Source organism: Sminthopsis crassicaudata, chromosome 3, assembly GCF_048593235.1.
Source record: "Sminthopsis crassicaudata isolate SCR6 chromosome 3, ASM4859323v1, whole genome shotgun sequence".
Taxonomy (NCBI): Eukaryota; Metazoa; Chordata; class Mammalia; order Dasyuromorphia; family Dasyuridae; genus Sminthopsis; species Sminthopsis crassicaudata.
This window is the reverse complement of record NC_133619.1, coordinates 218,903,581-218,926,459: the sequence shown is the minus strand read 5'-3', so window position 1 is coordinate 218,926,459 and position 22,879 is coordinate 218,903,581. Positions and strand designations below refer to the sequence as shown.

The following is a 22,879-nucleotide window of genomic DNA, read 5'->3' as shown; positions in this document are numbered from 1 at the left end:
TATTTTCTTCACTTTATAGTTGAGAAAACCAGATATAAACAATATGACCTCCCCATGCTCATTCTGCAAGCCAGTGGTTAGAATTCTAGTATTAAAAATCTGTTGGCTTTTTAGACCACTTAGACCACAGGCCATCTAAAGACCTATGTTTCTTCTTAAAGAAGCCATGTAGATCACATTTTTAATCTCACCTCTCTTTTAAAATTACATTCATAATCTTTTTTAAAATTATTATTTTAGTTTTGACTCAGAGTAAATTCTGAGGAGTATATTTTAAATGACTTTAAACCCAGTCCTTTTTATAATTTCAGTTTTCAATTTTATTTTTAAACTGGTTCAGCCAATAAAGATTTTTTTTTGTGACAATTAAGTAATCTCCACTTCCTTCTTCCCTTGTAAACTTCTGCAATTAACAAGACTGATTCTGCTGCTTGCAAAGGAAGTCATTTCTGGAAGTTAGTTGGTTTACTTTCTCTTGGTGTTTCTGCAGCCTTCATCAAGTATCCGACAAGCTCTATAGACATGAAAACATGTAAAAGGCATTAACAGCAACAACAACAAAAAAACCAAATATGGTAAGTCTCCTCCTTTATTTCAACATTAACAATATACATATTGTAATTTTTAAAATAATATGTTTCTGTCATAATGCAAACTATATTGTGTTATGATTGCTTAAACACAAACAGTCTGTAATAAAAGTGTTAGGAAAAGTTAAGAAGATTTCAGTTCAAATTCTGCTCTTATCATAAGGTCTATCTACAAATTCTCTTTATTTATATCAGCTAACATAATCCTGAGACTAAATTTTGAAATTTGAAATGCTGATGATAGTGTTTGTTTAAATCAGAAAGAAAGTAAAATTCTCAATAATTATGTGAATGAACCAGGATGTTCAGCCTAGATAAAAGGAGACTTAAGTGGGGAAGGGGCTAGAGGAGACAGCGTGATGATAGCTGTCTTCAAGTGTTGAAGAAACTGATAGATTTCATTTGTTTTTGACCCTAGAAGGCAAAACTAAAAACAAAAGTGGGGAGAAATTATGAAGAGGTAGATTTAGGATTGATATAAGGAAAATTTTCCTGTTAGAACTAGTCAAAAGTAGAATGGAAAGCAGTGCATTCTACATCACGGGGCATATTCAAGAAAAGTCTGGCTGCTTATTGGGTAAGTTGCAGAAGAATTTTTGAGCAGTTAGGAGTTGTAATAGCTTGCTTCTGAAGTTCTGAGATTTTATGATTCTTTCAAAATTCAATAAAGAAATTCAGCTTGTTTCTGCTATTTTTGTTTCACAAGGTATAACAATACCCCTTCTAGAACCAAGCAAGAGAAATGTTATTCCCCTTAGGAGAGAAAACAAATTTTCTCTACTCTTAAAGGGACCCAAATAGTATGTCAAGGAACCTTAACTGATCATGTAGCTAGAAACTAGGGAGAAAGTCAATATTTAGAGATAATATTCATCATTTATAAACAATTCATTTGATGTATATATGTTAAATCTTGATATTATTCATCATTTGTGGTACCTTTAAATAAAAATAGTTCCCTCATTTATAACTTTTAGTCAAGTTTATTTTTGCTTTTGTTTGGTCTGAGGAGGTAATGATTACTATCTCTCTTTTTTTTTTTTAAATTCATTTGAGGCATAATAGGGTTTTCGCAAGCTCCTAATTTCAACTCTGTGTGAGTCTTTAATTTTTAAATATGTTTCTTATAAATAATATGCTGCTTGATGTTACATTTTAATTCATTTTACTTTCCTTTGGTGTTTTCATCCCACTCACAGTCAGTTATGATCATGAATTTTTTATTTTCCTCCATCTTATTCTCTTACATTTTTTTTCCTCTTTGCTCTCCATCCTTCTCTTTATCACAGATACTTGCCCTTTCTTTCCCTTAAGGACCTTCTTTTTAATTTCCCTTCTGAGTTTTCTTTGGTTTATAACTAATCCTTCCATAAATCTTCCCTCCCTTTTATTCTTCCCTTTCCCTTTTCCCTGTTATTTCTGTGATTAATTGAATGTATGTTTGAGTCTGTTCTACCTTTCTATGACCAGTTTAGAAGAATGAGGTTCAAGCAATATCTGTGTCCCATATTGCCCTCATTTATATAAGCTTCTCTTGCACATTGATTATCTACTACTTTTCTCTTACTTAAAAAAGTACCCTATTTTCTCTCTTTTTTTCATAATAATAATGATATGCATTTATATGGTGCTTTTAAAATATCTCATTATTCCTCAAAATAACTCTGGGAGATAGGAACTATTAATATATTCATTTTATAGATGGAGAAACTGAAGAATATAGAGAGTAAGTGATTTGTCCAAGACACATAGCAAGTATGCGTCTAAAGCTAGATTTAAATTTAAGCCTTCCTTTCCTCCTTTCCTTCCTTTCTCCTTTCTTTCCTTCATTCCTCCCTCTCTCCCTCCCTTCCTTCCTGGCCTTTTACATCTGATCAACGCTCTATTCATTGCTTCTTTTTTTTTTTTTTCTTATATGGCAGGAAGAGGGGGCTCCTCCTTTTTTTAAAATTAATTTTATAATTATACATTTTTTGACAGTACATATGCATGAGTAATTTTTTATAACATTATCTCTTGTATTCATTTTTCCAGATTTTCCCCTCCCTCCCTCTACTCCCTCCCCTAGATGACAGGCAATCCCATACATTTTACATGTGTTACAATATAACCTAGATACAATATATGTGTGTAAATCCAATTTTCTTGTTGCATGTTAAGTATTAGATTCCGAAGGTATAAGTAACCTGGGTAGATAGACAGTAGTGCTAACAATTTAGATTCACTTCCCAGTGTTCCTTCTCTGGGTGTAGTTATTTCTGTCCATCATTGATCAGCTGGAAGTGAGTTGGATCTTCTTTATGTTGAAGATATCTACTTCCATCAGAATACATCTTCATACAGCATTGAAGTATACAGAGATCTTCTGGTTCTGCTCATTTCACTCAGCATCAGTTGATGTAAGTCTCTCCAAGCCTCTCTGTATTCCTCCTGCTGGTCATTTCTTACAGAGCAATAATATTCCATAACCTTCATATATCATAATTTACCCAACCATTCTCCAACTGATGGACATCCATTCATCTTCCAGTTTCTAGCTACAACAAAAAGAGCTGCCACAAACATTTTGGCACATACAGGTCCCTTTCCCCTCCTCAGTATTTCTTTGGGATATAAGCCCAATAGCAGCAATGCTGGGTCAAAGGGTATGCACAGTTTGATAACTTTTTGGGCATAATTCCAGATTGCTCTCCAGAATGGCTGGATTCTTTCGCAACTCCACCAACAATGTATCAGTGTCCCAGTTTCCCCACATCCCCTCCAACATTCATCATTATTTGTTCCTGTCATCTTAGCCAATCTGACAGGTGTGTAGTGGTATCTCAGAGTTGTCTTAATTTGCATTTCTCTGATCAGTAGTGATTTGGAACACTCTTTCATATGAGTTATCCATTGCTTCTTAAGAAGCATTACTAGGAGTCCACAGAGTAGCAATTGTAAGAGAAGAGTTTTATGAAATATTTCTTTTCTTTGATCATTAAAATACATAGTAAATAGGGATTTCATTATAGATGAGGGGTTTTTTAAAGACCATTTTAGGAAGTTAGGGGGAGGGAGGAGAGAACCTGGGATCAGAAAGACCTGAATTCAAATCTAGCCTCAGACATGTTTTATCTACATGATCTTGGGTAAGTGACTTAAATGCTATCTTCCTCATTTTCTACATAGTAAGATCTTTTTAATTTTAAAAGAAACACATTAAACTACAAGTATTTCTTAAACAAAATTAAGAGATATTTTGTGGTGAAACAAATCTGTGAATTTAAAAATAATAAAAATATATTTTTATATATGTTGGATATAAATGGATGAGTATAATGATTCTGAATCAGTGATTGTGATATATGTTAGATTTCAGGTTGTTTTATTTAAACAATCATTATTTTATCCATGGACTTTAAAAACGGTGTATTTTAAGCTTATTGTTTCATCAGTATAAGGAACCCTTGCTATGCAATTTGGAAACTCTCCCACTACCTCATTGTCTTAGATAATTATCTAAGCATTGGACTGAAAGTTAGAGGGAATATATAACAGAAGCAAATTTGAACTTAGGCCTTCTTAATTCCAAATCCAGGAATTTTTCTATTACTCCACATTACCTCTTATTGATCAAATAATCTGACAACTAATGAATCTCTATTTTATTTAGCACCATATAAAGGTAGCTTGACCTTTATGTCAATATTGCCAGTGGACTCTAATCATACCCTTACTTTGATTTATATCTTCTTAAATGATCACTGATAAATACCAGCATCCAAGAAGCTAAACTGATCTGCATGTTCCCTAGACTCTCCAGCGATCTGTATAATATATCAAATGTCCCATGAGAATCATTTGCATGTTTGATAGATTAGGGAAACAGGCCAAATAGCAGTAATTAATTTGTAGCTACCTAGATTATACCTAACATTCAACTGGGCAACAGCAAAAAGGGGAATTAGCAGGGAGGAGAAGAAGGAGAGTTAAACATTAGCATCCTATTGAGACATATCATGACACTGTAGATAGAAAGCTAGATGTGGAATTAGGAAGATTGAATTCCAATAATACTTCAGACACAAACTAATTGTATCATCTTGGACAAGGTACTTGATTTCTTTTGAACTTATTTTTTCCTCTATAAAAAGTCTTATCACAGGGTTAGTGTGAAGACAAATATAATAAAGTACTTTGCAAATTCTAAAAGTGCTGAGGAATGTGTGCTACTTCTGTACCAGTTGGATCTACCATAGCTCCCAATACAGATTGACTGATTTTATATAACATAGAGGTGCTAAAGAGCATTTGTTGAAGAGTTAGAAGTGCACTGGGTCTTTCTGATTCCAAAGTCAGAGTGTTTCTTGAAAAATTGTTTATGTTGACAAAAAGTTAAAGAAAATTATTGAAGGAAAAAAGAAAGAAAAAAGAAGAAAAAGAAAGAGAAAAAAGAAAGCAATTCAAATGATAGAAGACAAATTTTTTCTACTCTTACAGAGACCCAAATAGTACGTCAAGGAACCTTAACTGATCATTTAGCTAAAACTAGGGAGAAAAGTCAATATTTAGAGATAATATTCACCATTTATAAATTATTCATTTGATGCATATATGTTAAATTTTGATATTATTCATTATTTGTGGTACCTTTAAATAAAATATAGTTTCCTCATTTAAACTTTTAGTCAAATTTATTGTTGTTTTTGTTTGGTCTCAGGAGACAATGATTACTATCTCTCTCTTTTTTAAATTCATCTGAGGCATAATAGAGTTTTCTCTGTTATTTGTATACATTATCATTTCTGGAAAAAATAATTGTTTTCCTGTGCATGCTAAGACAGTTCCTAATGTATTAAACAGATCTTTTGATAGGCCTAATCACTAAAAATTTTGATTTTCCAGCTGATATATTAGCTCACTAGTGAAGTAGTAGGTTTTCTTCTGGAGTATATTAACATAAAAAAGATTTCCTGGTGGTTCTGGGTCCTTCTCTAAACAGTCTTTATAAATTATTCAGCATTAGAACTAAAAGAATCCCAATAAGCCATTCAGAATCACAAATTTTAGAGTGGATAAGAAAGAAGAAAGGAAGGAAGGAAGGCAGGGAGGAAGGAAGAAAGGAAGGAAGGAAGGAAGGAAGAAAGAAAGAAAAAGAAAGAAAGAAAGAAAGAAAGAAAGAAAGAAAGAAAGAAAGAAAGAAAGAAAGAAAGAAAGAAAGAAAGAAAGAAAGAAAGAAAAGAAAGAAAGAAAGAAAGAGAAAGAAAGAAAGAAAGAAAGGAAGGAAGGAAGGAAGGAAGGAAGGAAGGAAGGAAGGAAGGAAGGGAGGAAGGAAGGAAGGAAGGAAGGCAGGGAGGAAGGAAGGAAAGAAGGACGGAAGGAAGGAAGGAAGGAAAGAAGGAAGGAAGGAAGGAAGGAAAGAAGGAAGGAAAGAAGGAAGGAAGGAAGAAAGGAAGGAAGAAAGGAAAAAAAAGAAGGAAGGAAGGAAAGAAGGAAGGAAGGAAGAAAGGAAGGAAGGAAGGAAGGAAGGAAGGAAGGAAGGAAGGAAGGAAGGAAGGAAGGAAGGAAGGAAGGAAGGAAGGAAGGAAGGAAGGAAGGAAGGGAGGAAGGGAGGAAGGGAGGCAGGAAGGGAGGGAGGAAAGGAAGGAAACAAGTTTTTATTAAGTGCCTACTATATATCTTAGAAGTATCCAATTTAATCCATGCTTTACTGATGATCCCACTTCTGCTTTTGTCCCAAGGAAAGCCATTAAACTTTTTTCTTTAATTAATTATTTTTTTAATTAAAACTTTATTTTTCAAAACATATGTGTAGACAATTCTTCAACCCTTCTTCTTTTGCCCTTGCAAAACCTTGTGTTCCAATTTCCTCCCTCCTCTTCCCCTACACCCTCCCCTAGAAACCATTAAATTTTAGAACAAGTCTGCATATGTTCTGTGTCCTTCTCCCATCTTCCTTTTCCCTCATAGACACCTCAATTCAACCTCCATTAAACAGGTAGCTATCACATCTGCTGGGCATCTAGGTGGCACAGGGAATAGAGTTCTAGGCTAGGGTCAGGAAGACATCTCTTCCTGAGTTCAAATACTACCTCAGACATTTACTAGCAATGTGAAATGTGAACCTGAACAAGTCACTTAACGCTGTTTTCCTTAATTTCCTCATTTGTAAAATAAGTTGGAGGCGGAACTGGCAAACCACTCTAGTATAATGGCCAAAAAGCCCAAATCAGGTTAAAAAAACATTGCATATGACTGAAATAATTGAAGAACAACAACAAAAACATCGAGCATGCTAGGCACTGGGGATACAGAGATTAAAAACTAAGCAGTGTCTCCCTTCAAGTGAACAGGAGGAAAGAACATAGACTTCATGCAGGAGTGACATCTGAGCTGAACTCCATATTGCTAACTAGGGATTCTAACCGGCAGAGATGAAAAGGAATAAAAATATATATGGAGGAGAGCCTTCATAAAAGCACAAAGACTGGATAGCAAATTCAAAGCACACCAGAACACACAACTAAAGCCTTTCTTCTTGTAGTCCAGTCATTTTTTCAATCATATCTAATTCTTCATGACTCCATCTGGGAGTTTCTGGGCAGATACTACAGTGGTTTGCCATTTCCTTCCACAGCTCATGCTACAGATGAGGAAACAGGCAAACAATTAAGTGATTTGGCCAGGGTCACTTAGCTAGTGTCTGAGGTCAGATTTGAATTCAGGAAAACGAGCCTTCCTGACTCCAGACCCAGCACTATGCTCGAGACTGTGCACTAATGGCGCCACCTAGTGCCCAAGAAATGCATAGTTCCAATTTCTTTAGGTGACTTTAGCTTATTTAAATACCATCATTCACAGAAGAAAAAACCATTACATTTTAATTACTTTTCAAATAGCCCACTGCTTTAATCAAACATCTCTTTTTATGGTTGAGAGAAGAATTAACAAAGTAGGTTAACTTCTCTTTTTTTGATTTCTCCTAAAATAAAGTGTAAACTCATTCACTTTGCAACTTCAATTTCTTACCAGTTAAAATCACTTTGCTCCCTTTTACTATCACTTTCACAGAGTTTTATTTGTTAAAAACATTATTAAGATATTTTAGCATTTATAAAATTTGTAAATTTACAGTAGAGAATTTTCATTGCAGTCACAAATTTAGTTTTTAATTTGATTACAATGGCATAAATTCCTGCAGACTAGGAACTCTTGCTTCTTATCTGAGTCTTTTTTTCTGTCCTTCCAGCTAGATCAGAGTAAGAAAAACAAAGAGAGAGAGCAGGTTGAAGGTAGAAGGGGTGGTTTTCCTTTTTGGAGGACTTAAAAGTTCCCCAGGAAAACCATAACCAAAACCAACAACCATTCTTTTTCTTTTGGCTGATCAGGCCATAGAAAGAAATTACACAGAAAATGTGAGGCAGACATAATTGTTCTTGCTGCAAATTTTTTCCTTCTTATTTTCCGTTGAAAGTTTAATGGAAAGTAAGTGAGCACATTTTCCTCAAAACAGTCTCAACACCTTTAATTTGATAAATAAGAATGGGGCCTTTTAAGGAGCAGAGACCATGACCTTTCAGATAAGGTATCTCAACAAACCAATAGTTCATTTGATAAGGGTTGTTTAATGACCAATCTCAATTTATTCATAAACAATAATCAAATCGACAAATTTTGGCCAAAATGATTTAATTAAATAAATCCCTTGCAATTTCAGAAAAAAAATTCATGCAATTTAATGATACGCTTTTTTGCCATTTCCATTTGAACCAGAAGTTTTCTTGAATCATGAGAAATTTCTCTAAGGGAGTTCCTGAAGCATGCCACTAAATGAATCTTATTCTTTTAAATACCCTTCCTTGGTTTTATTCCCTTAAAGAATTCTTACACTATAAACCCTGCCTATGGAAGGGATTCCTCTATTTATAGAAAGGAGGAATTCTCCTATCTATCTATCTTTCTTTCTTTCTTTCTATCTATCTATCTATCTATCTATCTATCTATCTATCTATTCATCTATCTATCTATCTATCTATCTATCTATCTATCTATCTATCTATCTATCTATCTCTACATAAAGGATTCCCCTACCAATATCACATTTCCCCTTCCCTGATTTACCTTAGCTTGAAAAATTGAGATTGAGATTGAAGGAGAGTCTGACCTCTGGGTCATGGAGATTTAGAGCATTCTAGGGAGTTCTTCTAAGAGGCTATCTTGAGGACCAGGACCCCTCTTTTGACCTATCGTATGCCATTTGTAACAAATGAAATTGATTAGGACTAAGACAATAAAAATCTGAGTATACTAATTTTAATAGCAAAGCGAGCATTTGCACAAAAATTGGATCCAAGGCCCTTCAGTAGGCATGAGGATACCATTTGGCAGTTAATAAAGCTTTCTTCTAGACAAAAAAGGAACCAATCAACTTACATAATCTTGGATAATGTGGGCATTCTCTCTGTATGATTGGCCAGAGTTGTACAAATTTTGTGATTATTTCTAGAATATCCTAAAATATTCTATGGTTATTGCAAAAATATAACACAACATGTATAAAACATATTATGGTCAGTCCCCATTACCCCAATTTTCCAGAAGTCCTTCAACATCTTAAATTCCCATAATCATATGATTTTACAATAAAGCAAGGCCTTATTTATGAATGAAATCACAAAATGTAAAGAATAAAGCAAAATGAATTTAGTTTTGGATTCCATAGTTTCCAATGATTGTTATTTCAACTTAAATAGAGGGGAAAAGAATGAAGTTTTGGTAGCTACATTTGGTAGTAAGGGTCATGTTGGTGATATTTCTGGAATCTGCTTTAAAGCCATAAAAGTAGCCAGTATTTTCTTTTCTGACCTTGTATAAAAGTAAGCATAGAACAAGATCATAAAGTAATTTTTTAAAAATAAAATTTTTTTTTTTTTAATTTAAGGGGGAAATAAAGAAAAGGTTTGGCAACTGAATGAATGTGAGAAATGAAAGAAAATAGTTGAGAATCCCTAATGCATTCTGACAACTAGAAGGTAAGAAGCCTATAATAGGCCAGTGAACTTCTTGATCAGCTTTCTCAACTGCCCGCATGTCACATCTGGGGAAGTTAGTCACTCAATAAGTATTTATTATGCACCTGTCATACATCAGGCAAGTTTTGGGAATACAAAAAAAAAAAAAAAGGTCAAAGATAATCCTTAAGAAACTAAGGGTCTCAAAAGAGAGACAACATGCAAACAAATGTGTAATAACAAGCTATAGAATAAATTAGAAATAATCAACAAAGGGAAGGCACTAGAATTAAGATGTATTAGGAAAGATATCCTCTGGAAGGCTGATTTTTAGCTGGGACTTGAAAAAAGCCATGTAAACCAGGAGGTGGAGATGAGGTTGGAGAGCCCTTACTCCTCTTTTCTAGGAGGGAGATTAACCTGCCCTTCAAGCATGAAATGCAATCACTTGACTATGGCAGAAATTCAAATCCCTTCATCTTAGATTTGTGGTAAAATTCTCCCCAATGCACTTTTATTTAAAAATCCATTTGTAAATTTTTAAAAAATTACTACTAAGAGTTCTATATATAGAATGACAATTATATGATAAATAATTATATAATGTATATTATATTTGTTATATAAATTTAATATTTGAATTAGTTATAAGGAGGCTTAATTGCTCATTTTAACAAACACATATTCTACGCACAACATTATTATAGGCACTAGGTTGACATTCAAGCTTACTTATGTAAATTTTTTAAATAAAATTTTCTTTGAACAGAAAACAAACAACTTAAAATTTAATTTTCACAGTTTTCTGGAACATGTCTTTTGAATGAAATATATATATATATATAAAATGTTTATCTATCTATCTATATACATAGAATATGTCTATATTCTAGAAACTATATAGAAATTATGTCTTTCCTTGGATTAGCTAAATTCTCTGTATTTAAATTACCTTCTAAAAATATGGTTATATACAAATCTGTTTTGAGTCTTTTTTTTTTTTTAAGAAAAAGGAAGGCATGAAAACTGAAAGACAACTGTCTTTTTATTAGCCCAGGAAATATTAACACAGGTCGTCAAGAAAGTATCCTTTTTTCTTCCCTATTCTACCTTGTTTCCTCAATAGTAAAAGGAAGAAAATAATAGCACATTTAACTGCCAGGGATTTTTTGAAGATCAAATAAGATGATATTTGTAGTGCACTTCACATAGTGTCTAGAGTCTCAAGCATACCTCTGTGTAAATTTGTTTGCTGAGAACTTTGAAATGCTGAAATGCACTCCTAACTATCTGATAAATCTCAGGAAGCATCAGGAGCATTGGCCATTTTCCTAGAGCTTTTATTAATGAATATTCTTTATAGCAGGCCTACTGAATTTTAATCCAGAAACCTGTCCAATTCCTGGAGTGGATCTTAAGGATGTCTCTTAATGGAATAAATAAATATTTTCTTTGATTGACTCTTGCAATGGAGCATCCCTGTACCTAAGGTGGGGAGAGGGGGAAAGGCTGTTCTGTCCCAAGGGTCAAATATTAAATGAGAATATTTAGCAAAGTGCCTTCTTAGTTCTCAGCCTATAAAAATCCCTCAGTGGAAAGAGACTTTGAGAATTCAGTTAGGAGGATTGGTACCACTTGCCTAACACCATTTCCCATTCAAGACTCTGGATAGGGGGCAGTTAGGTGGCAAAGAGGACAGAGCACCAGCCCTGAAGTCAGGAGGACCTGAGTTCAAATGTGATCTGACACTTTTAACACTTCTTAGCTATGTAACCCTGGGCAAGTCACTTAACCCCAATTACCTCAGCAAAAACAAAATAAAATAAACTCCGATAGCTGTTACTTGGATTCTCCCAGCTATTGGAATCTAGATGATCCTCAAAGTGAAGATGTATGTTGTCTGTTTATTTCTTATATTGTCTTGGAGATCACCGTGTCTGTTAATTGCACATTACTTTTATTTTATGTTTCCTCTTTTTCCTTATATCTTGTTTAAATCAAGATCCTGAATAATAACAACTTATATCCACCCTCTTTAAGACTATGTCTGTTGAATGTGAATTCTGAAAATAGATTAATCCTACAGCACAATATAAATACTATTTTTTATTAATATATTTTTGTTTGTGTTTTGAAAAAAAAAAAAAACCTACTCTAAAGCAAGTAGCTGCTAAATCAAAGTAATTATTACTCTCGTTGTCTTAAGGTACTTCTTTAAGAGAAAAATACCACACTTACAAACCATAGCGTTTCAAATGGGGAAGTTCTTAGAGTTATCAATGAAATTTCAAGTTACTTCAGTTTTCCCAGATTCCAAAATGTCATCACCATCAAACCTAGATTTAATGGCTCTGGGTACTAGTGGGAAGCTTCTAACAACCTATAATTCCATGCTGATTGGAAAGAGAGCTTTAGTAGGAAATCAAAGGACTGGTTAGCTTTTTTGTTTTGTTGGAGATTTTGTTTTTTGTTTTTTGCAAGGTGATTGGAGTTAAGTGATTTGCCCAGGATCAAACAGCTAGCATTAAGTGCCTAAGGTCACATTTGAACTCAAGTTCTCCTGACTCCAGGGTTGGTATTCCATCCACTGCACCACCCAGCTGCCCCTCGTTTTGTTTTGTTCTTCAGTTTCTTTTCCCAGGAAAGATATTTAATCTCTCCAGATAAGTTTCATATTTCTAAGAATTTGTGAACTCATCATTGCGGTTATTTTCTCCAATAATGAAAATTACAACCCGCTTTCACCTTTGTATTGAATGAAACTTTTGACCATGTCTTCTGGCAAATCCTCCATGGGGAACCCACGAAATGTTCTGATGGATCCCCATTGGTTCTCTTGACATTTCTGCATGTATACCAGTGGAACAAGAGGTCTGTTCATTGGCTATCTCCCTTGACCTCTTCCTATGTCTAACCCACCTCCTTTCACATATCTTCCTGATGATGATAAAGATAAAAAAATATAAAGATAAGAAAAAAGATAAAAATAAACACCTTGCTTGATATTGGTGAATCTATACTGGAAACTGAAACTAAAAGATTTAGCACAGTGCCTGGCACATAGTAAATGTTACATAATTATATATATATATATATATATATATATATATATATATATATACACATACATATAAACACAAATAAAATAATATGTAATATATAATATGATATATTATATTATACATAATATAATATATAAATGTTATATTATCCTATATAAATGTATTTTGGGTGGCACATTGGATAGAATGCCAAACCTGAATCCAAGAAAATCTGAGTTCAAATCGACTTCAGACTCTTACTAGTTATGTGATCCTTGGCAAGATACTTAATTTCTTTTTGCCTCAGTTTCCTCATTTGTGAAATGGGGATAACAATAGCACTCACCTTCCAAGGTAGTTGTGAGAATCAAATGAGATAGTAAGTGCTATATAAATGTTAGCTTTAATAATATTGTTGATAAACATTATTAATTAATATTGATGTTGATATTATCATTATATATAGTCCAGAGTTCAAATCTCAGCTTTGCCATTTGCTACTTGTGTGGCCTTTGTTTTGTTATCTATAAAACAAGAAGTTGCATAAGGTGGCCTTTGAGGAAGTGTTCAACACTGAATCTATTATTCTTATGGTTGTCCTAGATCATCCTTTCCTTTAATTGCCAAATCCTTAAGAAAAGTTGTTTGCATTTAACACCTCACATCATCTCCCATTTTTTTCTGGAGAAACTCATTTTGTTTTTTGACCCCACACTTCAACTGAAAATATAATTATCCCTTCCCATATCACTAAACTTAGTCTTCTTGACTTCAAAGCCTGTGCTCTCTCCACTCTACCATCTAGCTGTCCCAATATAGATTTACTTTTACTATCAAACGAGATAATGTATGTAAAGAGCTAAATTAATGTTGACTGTTTTTATTTATCTTTATCTCTTCCTCCGGCCTTAGACTCTTGAATAGTTTATTTTATGTAGGATCATAGATTGAAAGTTGTAGACCAGAAGCCAACAAAACCAAACTGATCGTTTTAAATATAAGGAAAATAAATCCCAAAGACTAAATGATTTGCTTAAATTTACACAGATTTTCAGTATTAGAAGCAGAATTTGAAACCAGGTTTGTGACTTTGTAGCTAGCATTCTTTTCCAAAGCACTAATGCTGCCTTCATAAATTTTCTCTTTAAAAAATGAATAAATGAATGATATATTACAAAATTTACCACTAAAGCAATACAGCTTATGTCAGTAATAAGTGTGAAAAGACCATATTGCTTTGGTAGTCACTTACAGAGTTAATGAAATCTACCAATACTTCAGTATCATATAAATTTTCATCTTAGTCTATTTTTTACATGTAGGAGTCCTGTGAAGTAAAAATGAAGGGGAAACAGCCCTAATTTGACATAATCAACTGAACTTGAAAAACATATTCTTTAAGAGAGGTACCTGAGATCAACCTACATGGTTATTAAACCTATTAAAAACTATCAATTACTGATACTTAAAAAAGGAAATACTTTTCATTTTTAAACTTAATTTTTTTATTAACAAAAATCTACCTAGTCTCTCTCCTACTTCCCCCATACATATATGCACATATACTCCCAATTAAAAAAAAAAGAAAAGAAAAGCCCTTATTTTAAAATCCTTTCTAATTTCCTTTTTCCCTCAGGTAACCATGATTCTCCAATCCTTAAACTTCATCTGTTTATGCCTTCTGGTTGTTTGCAGTCCAGAACTCCTGGATCAGAAAGTTAATTTAAGGGATTATCCCTGCAGCATTAAAAGGCAGAACTCTTCTGTTATTGCTAACTGCCTAGCTTGTCGACTTCATAGTGTTCCTGAAGGACTGGACCATAATGTGACAGAAATTGATCTTTCTTTCAATTTCATCAAGAATATAACAAGTAAATCATTTATGGGATTGATCAATCTTACTAAGATCAACTTAAATAGCAATGCAAATTCTCAAGTGGAGAATAGGAATTTTATGAAAATTTCAAATGGGGCCTTCTTTAACTTGACAAATTTAAAAGAACTACTACTAGAAGACAATCATTTACAGAAAATACCTGGTCATTTGCCACCCTCCTTAACAACACTCAGCCTTGTACTGAATAACATCTACCACATCACCAAAAACTGTACTTCTGGACTTACTCAGTTAAAAAGTCTCTATTTAGGTTGGAACTGTTTCTATGGCAATGAGTGTAAAAAAAATATTTTGGTAGATGATGGTACCTTTGAAGATCTTGCCAATTTGACCGTGTTATCATTATCTTTCAATAACCTTTCTCATGTGCCCACCAAGCTTCCATCATCTCTCAATGAACTTTATCTCAGCAATAACAAGATCAAAAATATCAGTCAAGATGATTTTAAAAATCTGGGAAATTTAAGAGTTCTGGATCTTAGTGGGAACTGTCCAAGGTGTTTCAATAACCCATACCCATGTACACCCTGTGAAAATGGTGCTTCAATTCAGATACACCTTGATGCTTTTCGGAATCTGGGCCAACTTACCCATCTAAATCTCTCCAGTACTTCTCTCAGAAGCCTACCTGCTTCCTGGTTCAGCAATATGACAAATCTAGAGGTGTTGCTTCTGGAATTTAATTACTTAGTAAAAGAAATAGCCACTGGGGACTTTTTTACAAAATTGCCCAAATTAGAAGTTCTCGACTTCTCTTACAACTATCTTAAAAATAGTTATCCACGATATATTGGTATTTCTGGTAATTTCTCTAAATTAGTCTCTCTCAAGATACTACACCTCAAAGGTTATGTGTTCCAGGAACTCAGGAAAGAAGATTTTCAACCCTTAACAAAGCTTCAAAACCTACACTCTATCAACTTGGGTATTAACTTCATCAATCACATTGATTTTACATTATTTGAAGAGTTCAATAATTTAAGTCTAATTTATTTGTCAGAAAACAGAATATCACCCCAGGTAACAAATAGCTTCGGTCAAAAGAATAATTCTCTGTCATTCTCTAATCATGCAATTCATCAACGTTCTATAGATTCTGGTAATGGTCATTATGGAATAGATCCACATAGAAACTTTTACCATCATACTAATCCGTTAATGAAGCCAGAGTGTACATCTTATGGTAAAGCCTTAGATCTTAGCTTAAATAGTATTTTTTTTATTAATCACAACTTATTTGAAGGTCTTCATGACATAGTCTGTCTGAATTTATCTTCCAATGGCAATGCACAAGTTTTAAATGGAAGTGAATTTTCATCTATCAACCGCACCAAATATTTGGACTTATCTCACAATAGGCTGGACTTTGATGATGATGGTGCTTTTCAGGAATTACAGGAATTAGAAGTATTGGACCTCAGTCATAATGAACATTACTTCCGAATAGCAGGGGTGACCCATCGACTAGGATTTATTCAAAATTTACCCCAGTTAAAAGTTTTAAATTTAAGCCAGAATGGTATTTTCACTTTAACTGAGAATCAGCTGATAAGCAAATCCCTGAAGGAATTAGTTTTTAAAGATAACCGCCTAGACATCTTGTGGAAGAAAGAAGATAAACGCTACGTTGCAATTTTTAAAAAACTCTCCAACTTGACTTTGCTTGACCTATCTATTAACAGGCTCCACAGGATCCCAACTGAGGCATTTCTCAACCTACCCCATAGCCTTGAGGAGCTGAGATTAAACAATAACCACCTGAGTATCTTTAATTGGACATCACTCCAACATTTTCATTCCCTCAGAGTGCTTGATCTACAATCTAATTCACTATCTACTATAAATTTTGATCTGTCTAATTCTTCACTGAAGATCCTTTTGCTGGGGAAAAACAGAATTTCACATCTCCCTGATGATTTACTTTCTAAGGCTAAAGGACTTTACCAACTTGATTTAAGTTATAACCACATAAAAATGATCAATAAATCAACATTTCAAATGAAGGCCTCGAATCATCTTAAGATTTTAGAGTTAAGAGGAAATCCCTTTGATTGTACTTGTGAAATTAGTGATTTTCGTCAATGGATGGATGAAAATCTTAATGTCACAATTCCTAAATTGGTAGAGGTCACTTGTTCTACCCCTGGAGATCAAATGGGTAAAAGTATTATGGAATTGGAGTTAAAGACCTGCATTTCAGATGTTATTGCTGCCATCTTTTTTTTCTTTTCATTCATTATTACAGTGAGCATTATGGTAATAGCTACTTTTCATCATTTGTTCTATTGGGATATATGGTATATTTATCACTTGTGCTCAGCAAAAATAAAAGGTTATAAGTCTGTTTCCACATCTCAAACATTTTATGATGCTTTTATTGCTTATGATACCAAAGATACTTGTGTTACTGACTGGGTAATAAATGAGCTTCGATTTCAATTAGAGGAAAATGAAGAAAAAAAGGTTCTTCTTTGTCTAGAAGAGAGGGATTGGGATCCTGGAATAGCTATTATTGATAATCTCATGCAGAGCATTAATCAAAGCAAAAAGACAATATTTGTCTTGACCAAAAAATATGCAAAAAACTGGAATTTTAAAACTGCTTTTTACTTAGCCTTGCAGAGGCTTATGGATGACAATATGGATGTGATCATTTTTATTCTCCTGGAGCCAGTATTGCAGCATTCCCAGTATCTGAGACTGAGGAGGCGGATTTGTAAAAGCTCTGTTCTCAAGTGGCCGGATAATCCAAAGGCTGAAGACTTGTTTTGGCAAAGTCTTAAAAATGTGGTCTTAACAGACAATGATACAAGATACAACAATTTGTATGTTAAATTCATTAAGTAACAATAAAAAATAGATCTATTCCAAATAGGAGGCAGAGAAATAATTGTACAACTTCCTGGTATGGTTTTATGATATAGTTTAACACATTTGTTTTAGAAAGAAGTGTTTCATGCATTTTCTGCTACATGGACTACAAAATCACCATTTACAGTTTGTCAATGAACAAATGATATGATAGGACTGGGGTTCTCTTATTTCCCTGCAAGAAGCATTAGTTTTGTTACCATAGAAGCAACAAATCTGTCTCTGTAATCTGTTTAATCCTTGCCTCCCTTGGACACATTAAGGACATTCAAAAATCCCACCCACATGAGTTGGGGCCCTTCCAATTTATTATTTGTACGAAGACCACATGATTCATCTTTGTAATCTGATGATCAAATGCTTTTCTGTAAGGAGACAAAGGGGGGTGCATCTATATAAACGAAATGCCATATTTGTTGTATATCCTTGCTGTATATTAGGGCAAAGTAAACCTCCTTTTGTTAAGTATGCAATGATTTACAAATGTCTCATTCCTCCTCAATACTGAATTTGAATTTGCAGAATTCTGGCATCACACCTGTACGTCACATTTAGCAAAGTCAATAATTGGGATGATATATGATATAGTCTCTTGTCTCATGTCATTGTTAAGTTGGAAGAAGGATGGGATGACCAGATGTAGGATACAGATGAGTGGAGCCAAGTCACAAAAGTCACAGAGGTAAAGGGGCTACCGATAGGAACTAGGTCTCTGAAGAAGAGGTTCCAGTTATTATGGGGAACAAAGCCATTAGACAGGGGAATGAGAGTAAAAGTGAGGATAAAATTTGGGAACTTTCATCAATGTTTTAAAAAAATTGTCCCCAGGGTAATTTTGTTAATATTCTCAAGAAGAGAATGTTTCCCTTTTCTGAGAGAAGAGGGAATGTATAGGTCTTCTCCAACAAGGAGCTAGGATGATGGCATGAGAATGGAATAATGACTCTTAGGGACATGATCTAATGGAGCCAATGCTGATGCTTCCTTGTCAGATTTCTATGACTGGGATTGGAGGAGGGAAGAATTCTCTGAGAATTTACTTTTACAGAATCAACTAAATTTAGACTTTTGTCTCTTTCTCAGAAGGTTGAGACTGGGAGTTACTCTTAATCTGATATCATAATGGTGAATTTTCATTGTAGCCTGTTACAAGATGGGGATCTGCAAAGGAAGGGATGAAGTTCTTAAAGGAAAGGAGTTGGAAAGATTATATTTAGGTATAACCTATCCCTTTGGCCAGTCTGAATCAAACTCAATTAGAATTTTCTTTCTGAGTAGAAATTTTCCAGAAAGCTTCAGATTTTAGCTGAAAGTTTCCTCCACCACAAACCTAAATAAGTGCTGGTTGATAAATTGGTAGGAGAGTTAGGTAGCACAATGAATATAGTGTTAGGTTTAGAGTCAGGAAGAGTTACCCTCCTGAGTTCAAATTCAGCCTAGAACATTCACTAGCTGTGCAACTCTGGCCAAGGCACTTAATCTTATTTCTCTGTAAAATCAACTGGAGAAAAAAATGGCAAACCATTCCAGTATCTTTGCCAAGAAAATTTCAAAAGGAGTCACGAAGACATACAACTGAAATGATTAATCAATCTACAACAATAACACAATTGTGACTTAAACAAATATTAGATATAAGATTTTTTTTTCAAATCATAGAAATGGTTACCCTGTTAGATGAGCAGAAGGTAATGACCCCAACAAAGCTTTGTGTGTGATTTCTCAACCATGCAATTGATAAGAAAGCAATCAATGGGAGTGCTAATAAAACCATGCTGGGAACTAGAAAACTATGAGAGCCTCTAATGTCTAATCAATCTGATTTATTTGGGGGACGCTACAAAAAGAAGATCATGAACAAGAGGAGATATCTTGGGCTCTTTCAACAACCTTTGTGCATTTTACTATGAATAGGGCCAAATGGAAAACCATAGGATTATCTGAACTCCATGTAATTTACACAAAACCATATTGGGTCCTCAAGGCAGTGAAAAATATTTCTTCTTTAGTGATGAATATGAAAGAAACTGGAATAATATTTTATTATAACAGATCCTCTTACAACAATCCTATGTTTCCTGTGAAGAAGGCACCTGGCATCTGAGGAAAAGTTCAGTGCATCTTTATCATCCTTCTATGGGGCACCATGAACTCAAGAGGCATTAGATCAGATGGTAACCCAAATGAGGGACAAGGTGGGAAATAAATCCCAGGAAAATCTAGGGTCCAATCTACTTAAGTTTTAAGGAATACTATGACTTTTGGAAAACCCAAAGGATTCTAGGCACAGGCACAGTCTGGAATAATACTTGGTTCCTCACGATCTAAGAGGTAAGCCAGAAGATTTATTAGGTTTGAATAACCCTAACACTCCCCACTCAGGTCTCTTGTTGCCTGAGTCATCCTGAGTTACCTGCAAGTCTACCCCCTTTCAATTAAGCCCAGAACAGGCTACATTTTGGAAGCTCTACACGAGGCTGTTGAGCTGCTTCTATGACCCTGAAAATCCTGTTTCAAGAAGTCTCTCCAGGATTGAAGGAGCTAGAATAAAAAAAAATTAGACTTATGGAGTCCCCAAGTTTTCTAGCAGTCACTCACTATACTACTTTTGAAAAGCAGTTACTTGCCTATTATCAAAGCCCACCTTCTATTAAACAGATGATTTAGGGTTACGTAATTTTTCTTTGTCTAGAGTTACCTGCATGGGTTGGGTAATGCAAGACACCCCCTCTAGCAAAAAAAATGGAAATTTTGTTGTTCAGTCATTTTCAGTAGTATCTGACTCTTTGTGACCTCATTTAGGGTTTTCTTGGCAGATATATTAGCGTGATTTGCCATTCCCTTCTCCAGTGCATTAAAACAAACAGAGGTTAGATGATTTGCCCAGTGTTACTAAGGTCACTGACTCTAGACCCAGTGCTCTGTCCACCTTTCTGCAAATAGAAACCAAAATCACATGAAAAAGCACATACAAATGGGTACAAATTGTACCAAAGACCGAAGTCTCCCATCCAGATCCTGGAAATCTGTCAGTTCTATTGGACCAATGAATTCCAATCTGTAAGGATTTGGGTCCTGAGAGATGACATTTTGTCTGATTTACTAAATGCTCTGTCCATATGAAAAAGGCACACATAGCTGCACTTCACTAGGTCCTAATCTGGTAACAGGGTAAACCCTAAAGATAAGGAATCCTGACAAGTTCCAGTTTGCATGTTTAACATGTTAGGTAACAGGAAAAATCTTCATCTATGCTAATTTCTGGACAAAGGACATAGGTCTGGCCAAGTGTTCTGTGGCCTGGAGAGCCCAAGACTAGACAATTGAGAGTTGGAAATTCCTCTTTGGAGTCAGAAGTAATGAAATAATTTTGTCATTGCCTCCCACAATCCTAATTTTTTGTGCGTTGATAAGCATCCACCAGAAACATCATATGTTAAAGAACCAGGTTGGAGCTGTTACAAGAACAGCAGAATTGGTGGAGTAAATCTATCGCCAATCTGGTAGTAATGCCATATTATTGTAGGTATAAGTCTATGTAATCCCCTAAGGATGGGGTAGCTATTCCTACCCCCCAGGAGCTTTGTACCAATTGGATCACCCATCTAATCTTTGATTCCCAACTAAAAGTAAGAGGTGACTTTTTAAAGAAATGAGATTGTAAATCAATACATGACTTTTGCAAAGGAGTGAGGAAATAGATTTGACCACTAGGGTGCAGTATTTCCACACAAATATGACCCACAACACAATTAGCACTCTACGCAAATTATTGTACTTTTCTCCTAGAAACGGTTCTGAAAATCCTGTGGTTTGAATTCTAACATTCGTCTATGACCTGACGATAAAATATATTCCCTCATAAAGTAATATCATCCAGAGATCTTCAATTAATTTATAATTCCTTCAAGCAAATAAACTGGCTAAAATATCTAAAGCTTTAGTCCAATATCTAGTCCAATTTCTTTATTTCACAGGTCAAGAAAATTAAGTAATTCATCCAAGTCTTATAAATTGTAAGTGACAAAGGCAGATTCAAACCAAGGGCCTTTGATCCCCAGATCCACTATTCTTCCTCCTATGCTTATATTGTATATTCTCCAAGCTCAAGAAATTATTATATTCTCTCTTGTATTAGCATGATTTGGGTTACCTCCCCTACAGCGATTTGTCTCATTCATTTTTTATAATGCTCTGGATGGACATGAAACAAAGTAGGCCGATCTTCTATAGAAGCAAAGCAAGGCAATAAGTACTTATTATTTAGCACTTGCTATATGCTAGGCATGGAGCCAAGAGCTAAGGATAAAAAAGTCCCTCTCATCAGAAAATCTATAATCTAACAGGGAAAATGACACACAAAAACTGAAGGGTGAAGGAGGGATGCTCCAGGATGAAAAAGCTGCAGGAGTTTAGGGAAGTTCCAGGGTAAGAGGGAAACTGAGGCAGGCTGGTGAAGTCTTGAGTTAGGAGCAGAATCCAGAGAGAAAGGAAGCATGGAAGCCCTGGTCCTGTCTCCAAAATGGAGGTTCTAAGAAAAAGTTTCCGATGGTTTCCGAGGGGGCAAAAAAAGGTAAGGGATGTTTCACAATGAAAAGATCCCAAAGGGAAACAGAGTCACAGTGGTGAGGCAGTAGAAAAGCCAAGAGATCACCAAAATTGTTGAAATTAACATCTTTGAAAGCAAAATATAAACATATACTCCGATAGACAATGAAGCTAGGAAAGAAAGTCACAATTTCTAATTCTTAAATATATATATATATTACATAATATATATATATGTTCTTATAAATAAGAAATAGACCATATTCTGTGCATATTAAAATAACCAGTGAGCCTTCTGACAAAGGAAATTATTCTTATTATGAGCCCATAGTATTATATTTATTGATATGTGTTATAATCTTTGAGGTACATTTATTAAAGTGATAAGGAGGATTATTTATATTATTTAATCTATCCTTATTCTTTTAGAATAAATTATTGCATTTTACAATGTGGACTTTTCATAAGCTATCCATAAAACTATTTCAAGCACAAAGAACTATATTTTATGAACTTTCTCTATTGTTTGTTTAAAAGTTGGGGCAGCTAGTTGGTGTAGAGCACCATTCCTGAAGTCAGACAGACCTGAGTTCAAATATGACCTCAGACACTTAACACTTTCTGGCTGTTTAACCCAGGGCAAATCACTTAATCCTAATTGCCTCAGAAAAAAAAAGGCATAGTTTTATGTTCCAAATTGTGTTTTAAAATATTCAGGATGGAGAAGAGTTGAAAAAGCACCTTTCTCCATTCAACAGAAAGAGCAGGTACTACTGGGGCAGAATGCTGCAAATACTTCTGGATGGATTCACTTGCTAATTAGTTTTACCTATTGGTTTTGCTATTAAGAGGTCACTTGTTAAGTAGAAGGTAGGCAAACAGATGGCACATATGGAATTAAATCCAAAAAATCCCCATGATGGACTAATTGCTATTTCAAGA

The 22,879-nt window shown here is 34.5% G+C and overlaps 1 protein-coding gene across 1 annotated transcript; it reads left to right on the top strand.

Moving 5' to 3' along the window:
* The first annotated feature begins 458 nt into the window (after positions 1 to 458).
* On the top strand, positions 459 to 17,857 carry TLR8 (toll like receptor 8). Its single transcript, XM_074299997.1, has 3 exons — positions 459 to 575; positions 9,511 to 9,601; positions 14,258 to 17,857. The coding sequence occupies exon 3, from the start codon at positions 14,264 to 14,266 to the stop codon at positions 17,363 to 17,365; it is 3,102 nt and encodes a 1,033-aa protein (XP_074156098.1). The 5' UTR covers positions 459 to 575; positions 9,511 to 9,601; positions 14,258 to 14,263; the 3' UTR covers positions 17,366 to 17,857.
* The last annotated feature ends 5,022 nt before the right edge of the window (positions 17,858 to 22,879 follow it).

What these genes read in the sequence shown, in the direction of transcription:
- TLR8 (XM_074299997.1), top strand. Translation starts at nt 14,264, where the DNA reads ATGATTCTCCAATCCTTAAACTTCATCTGTTTATGCCTTCTGGTTGTT.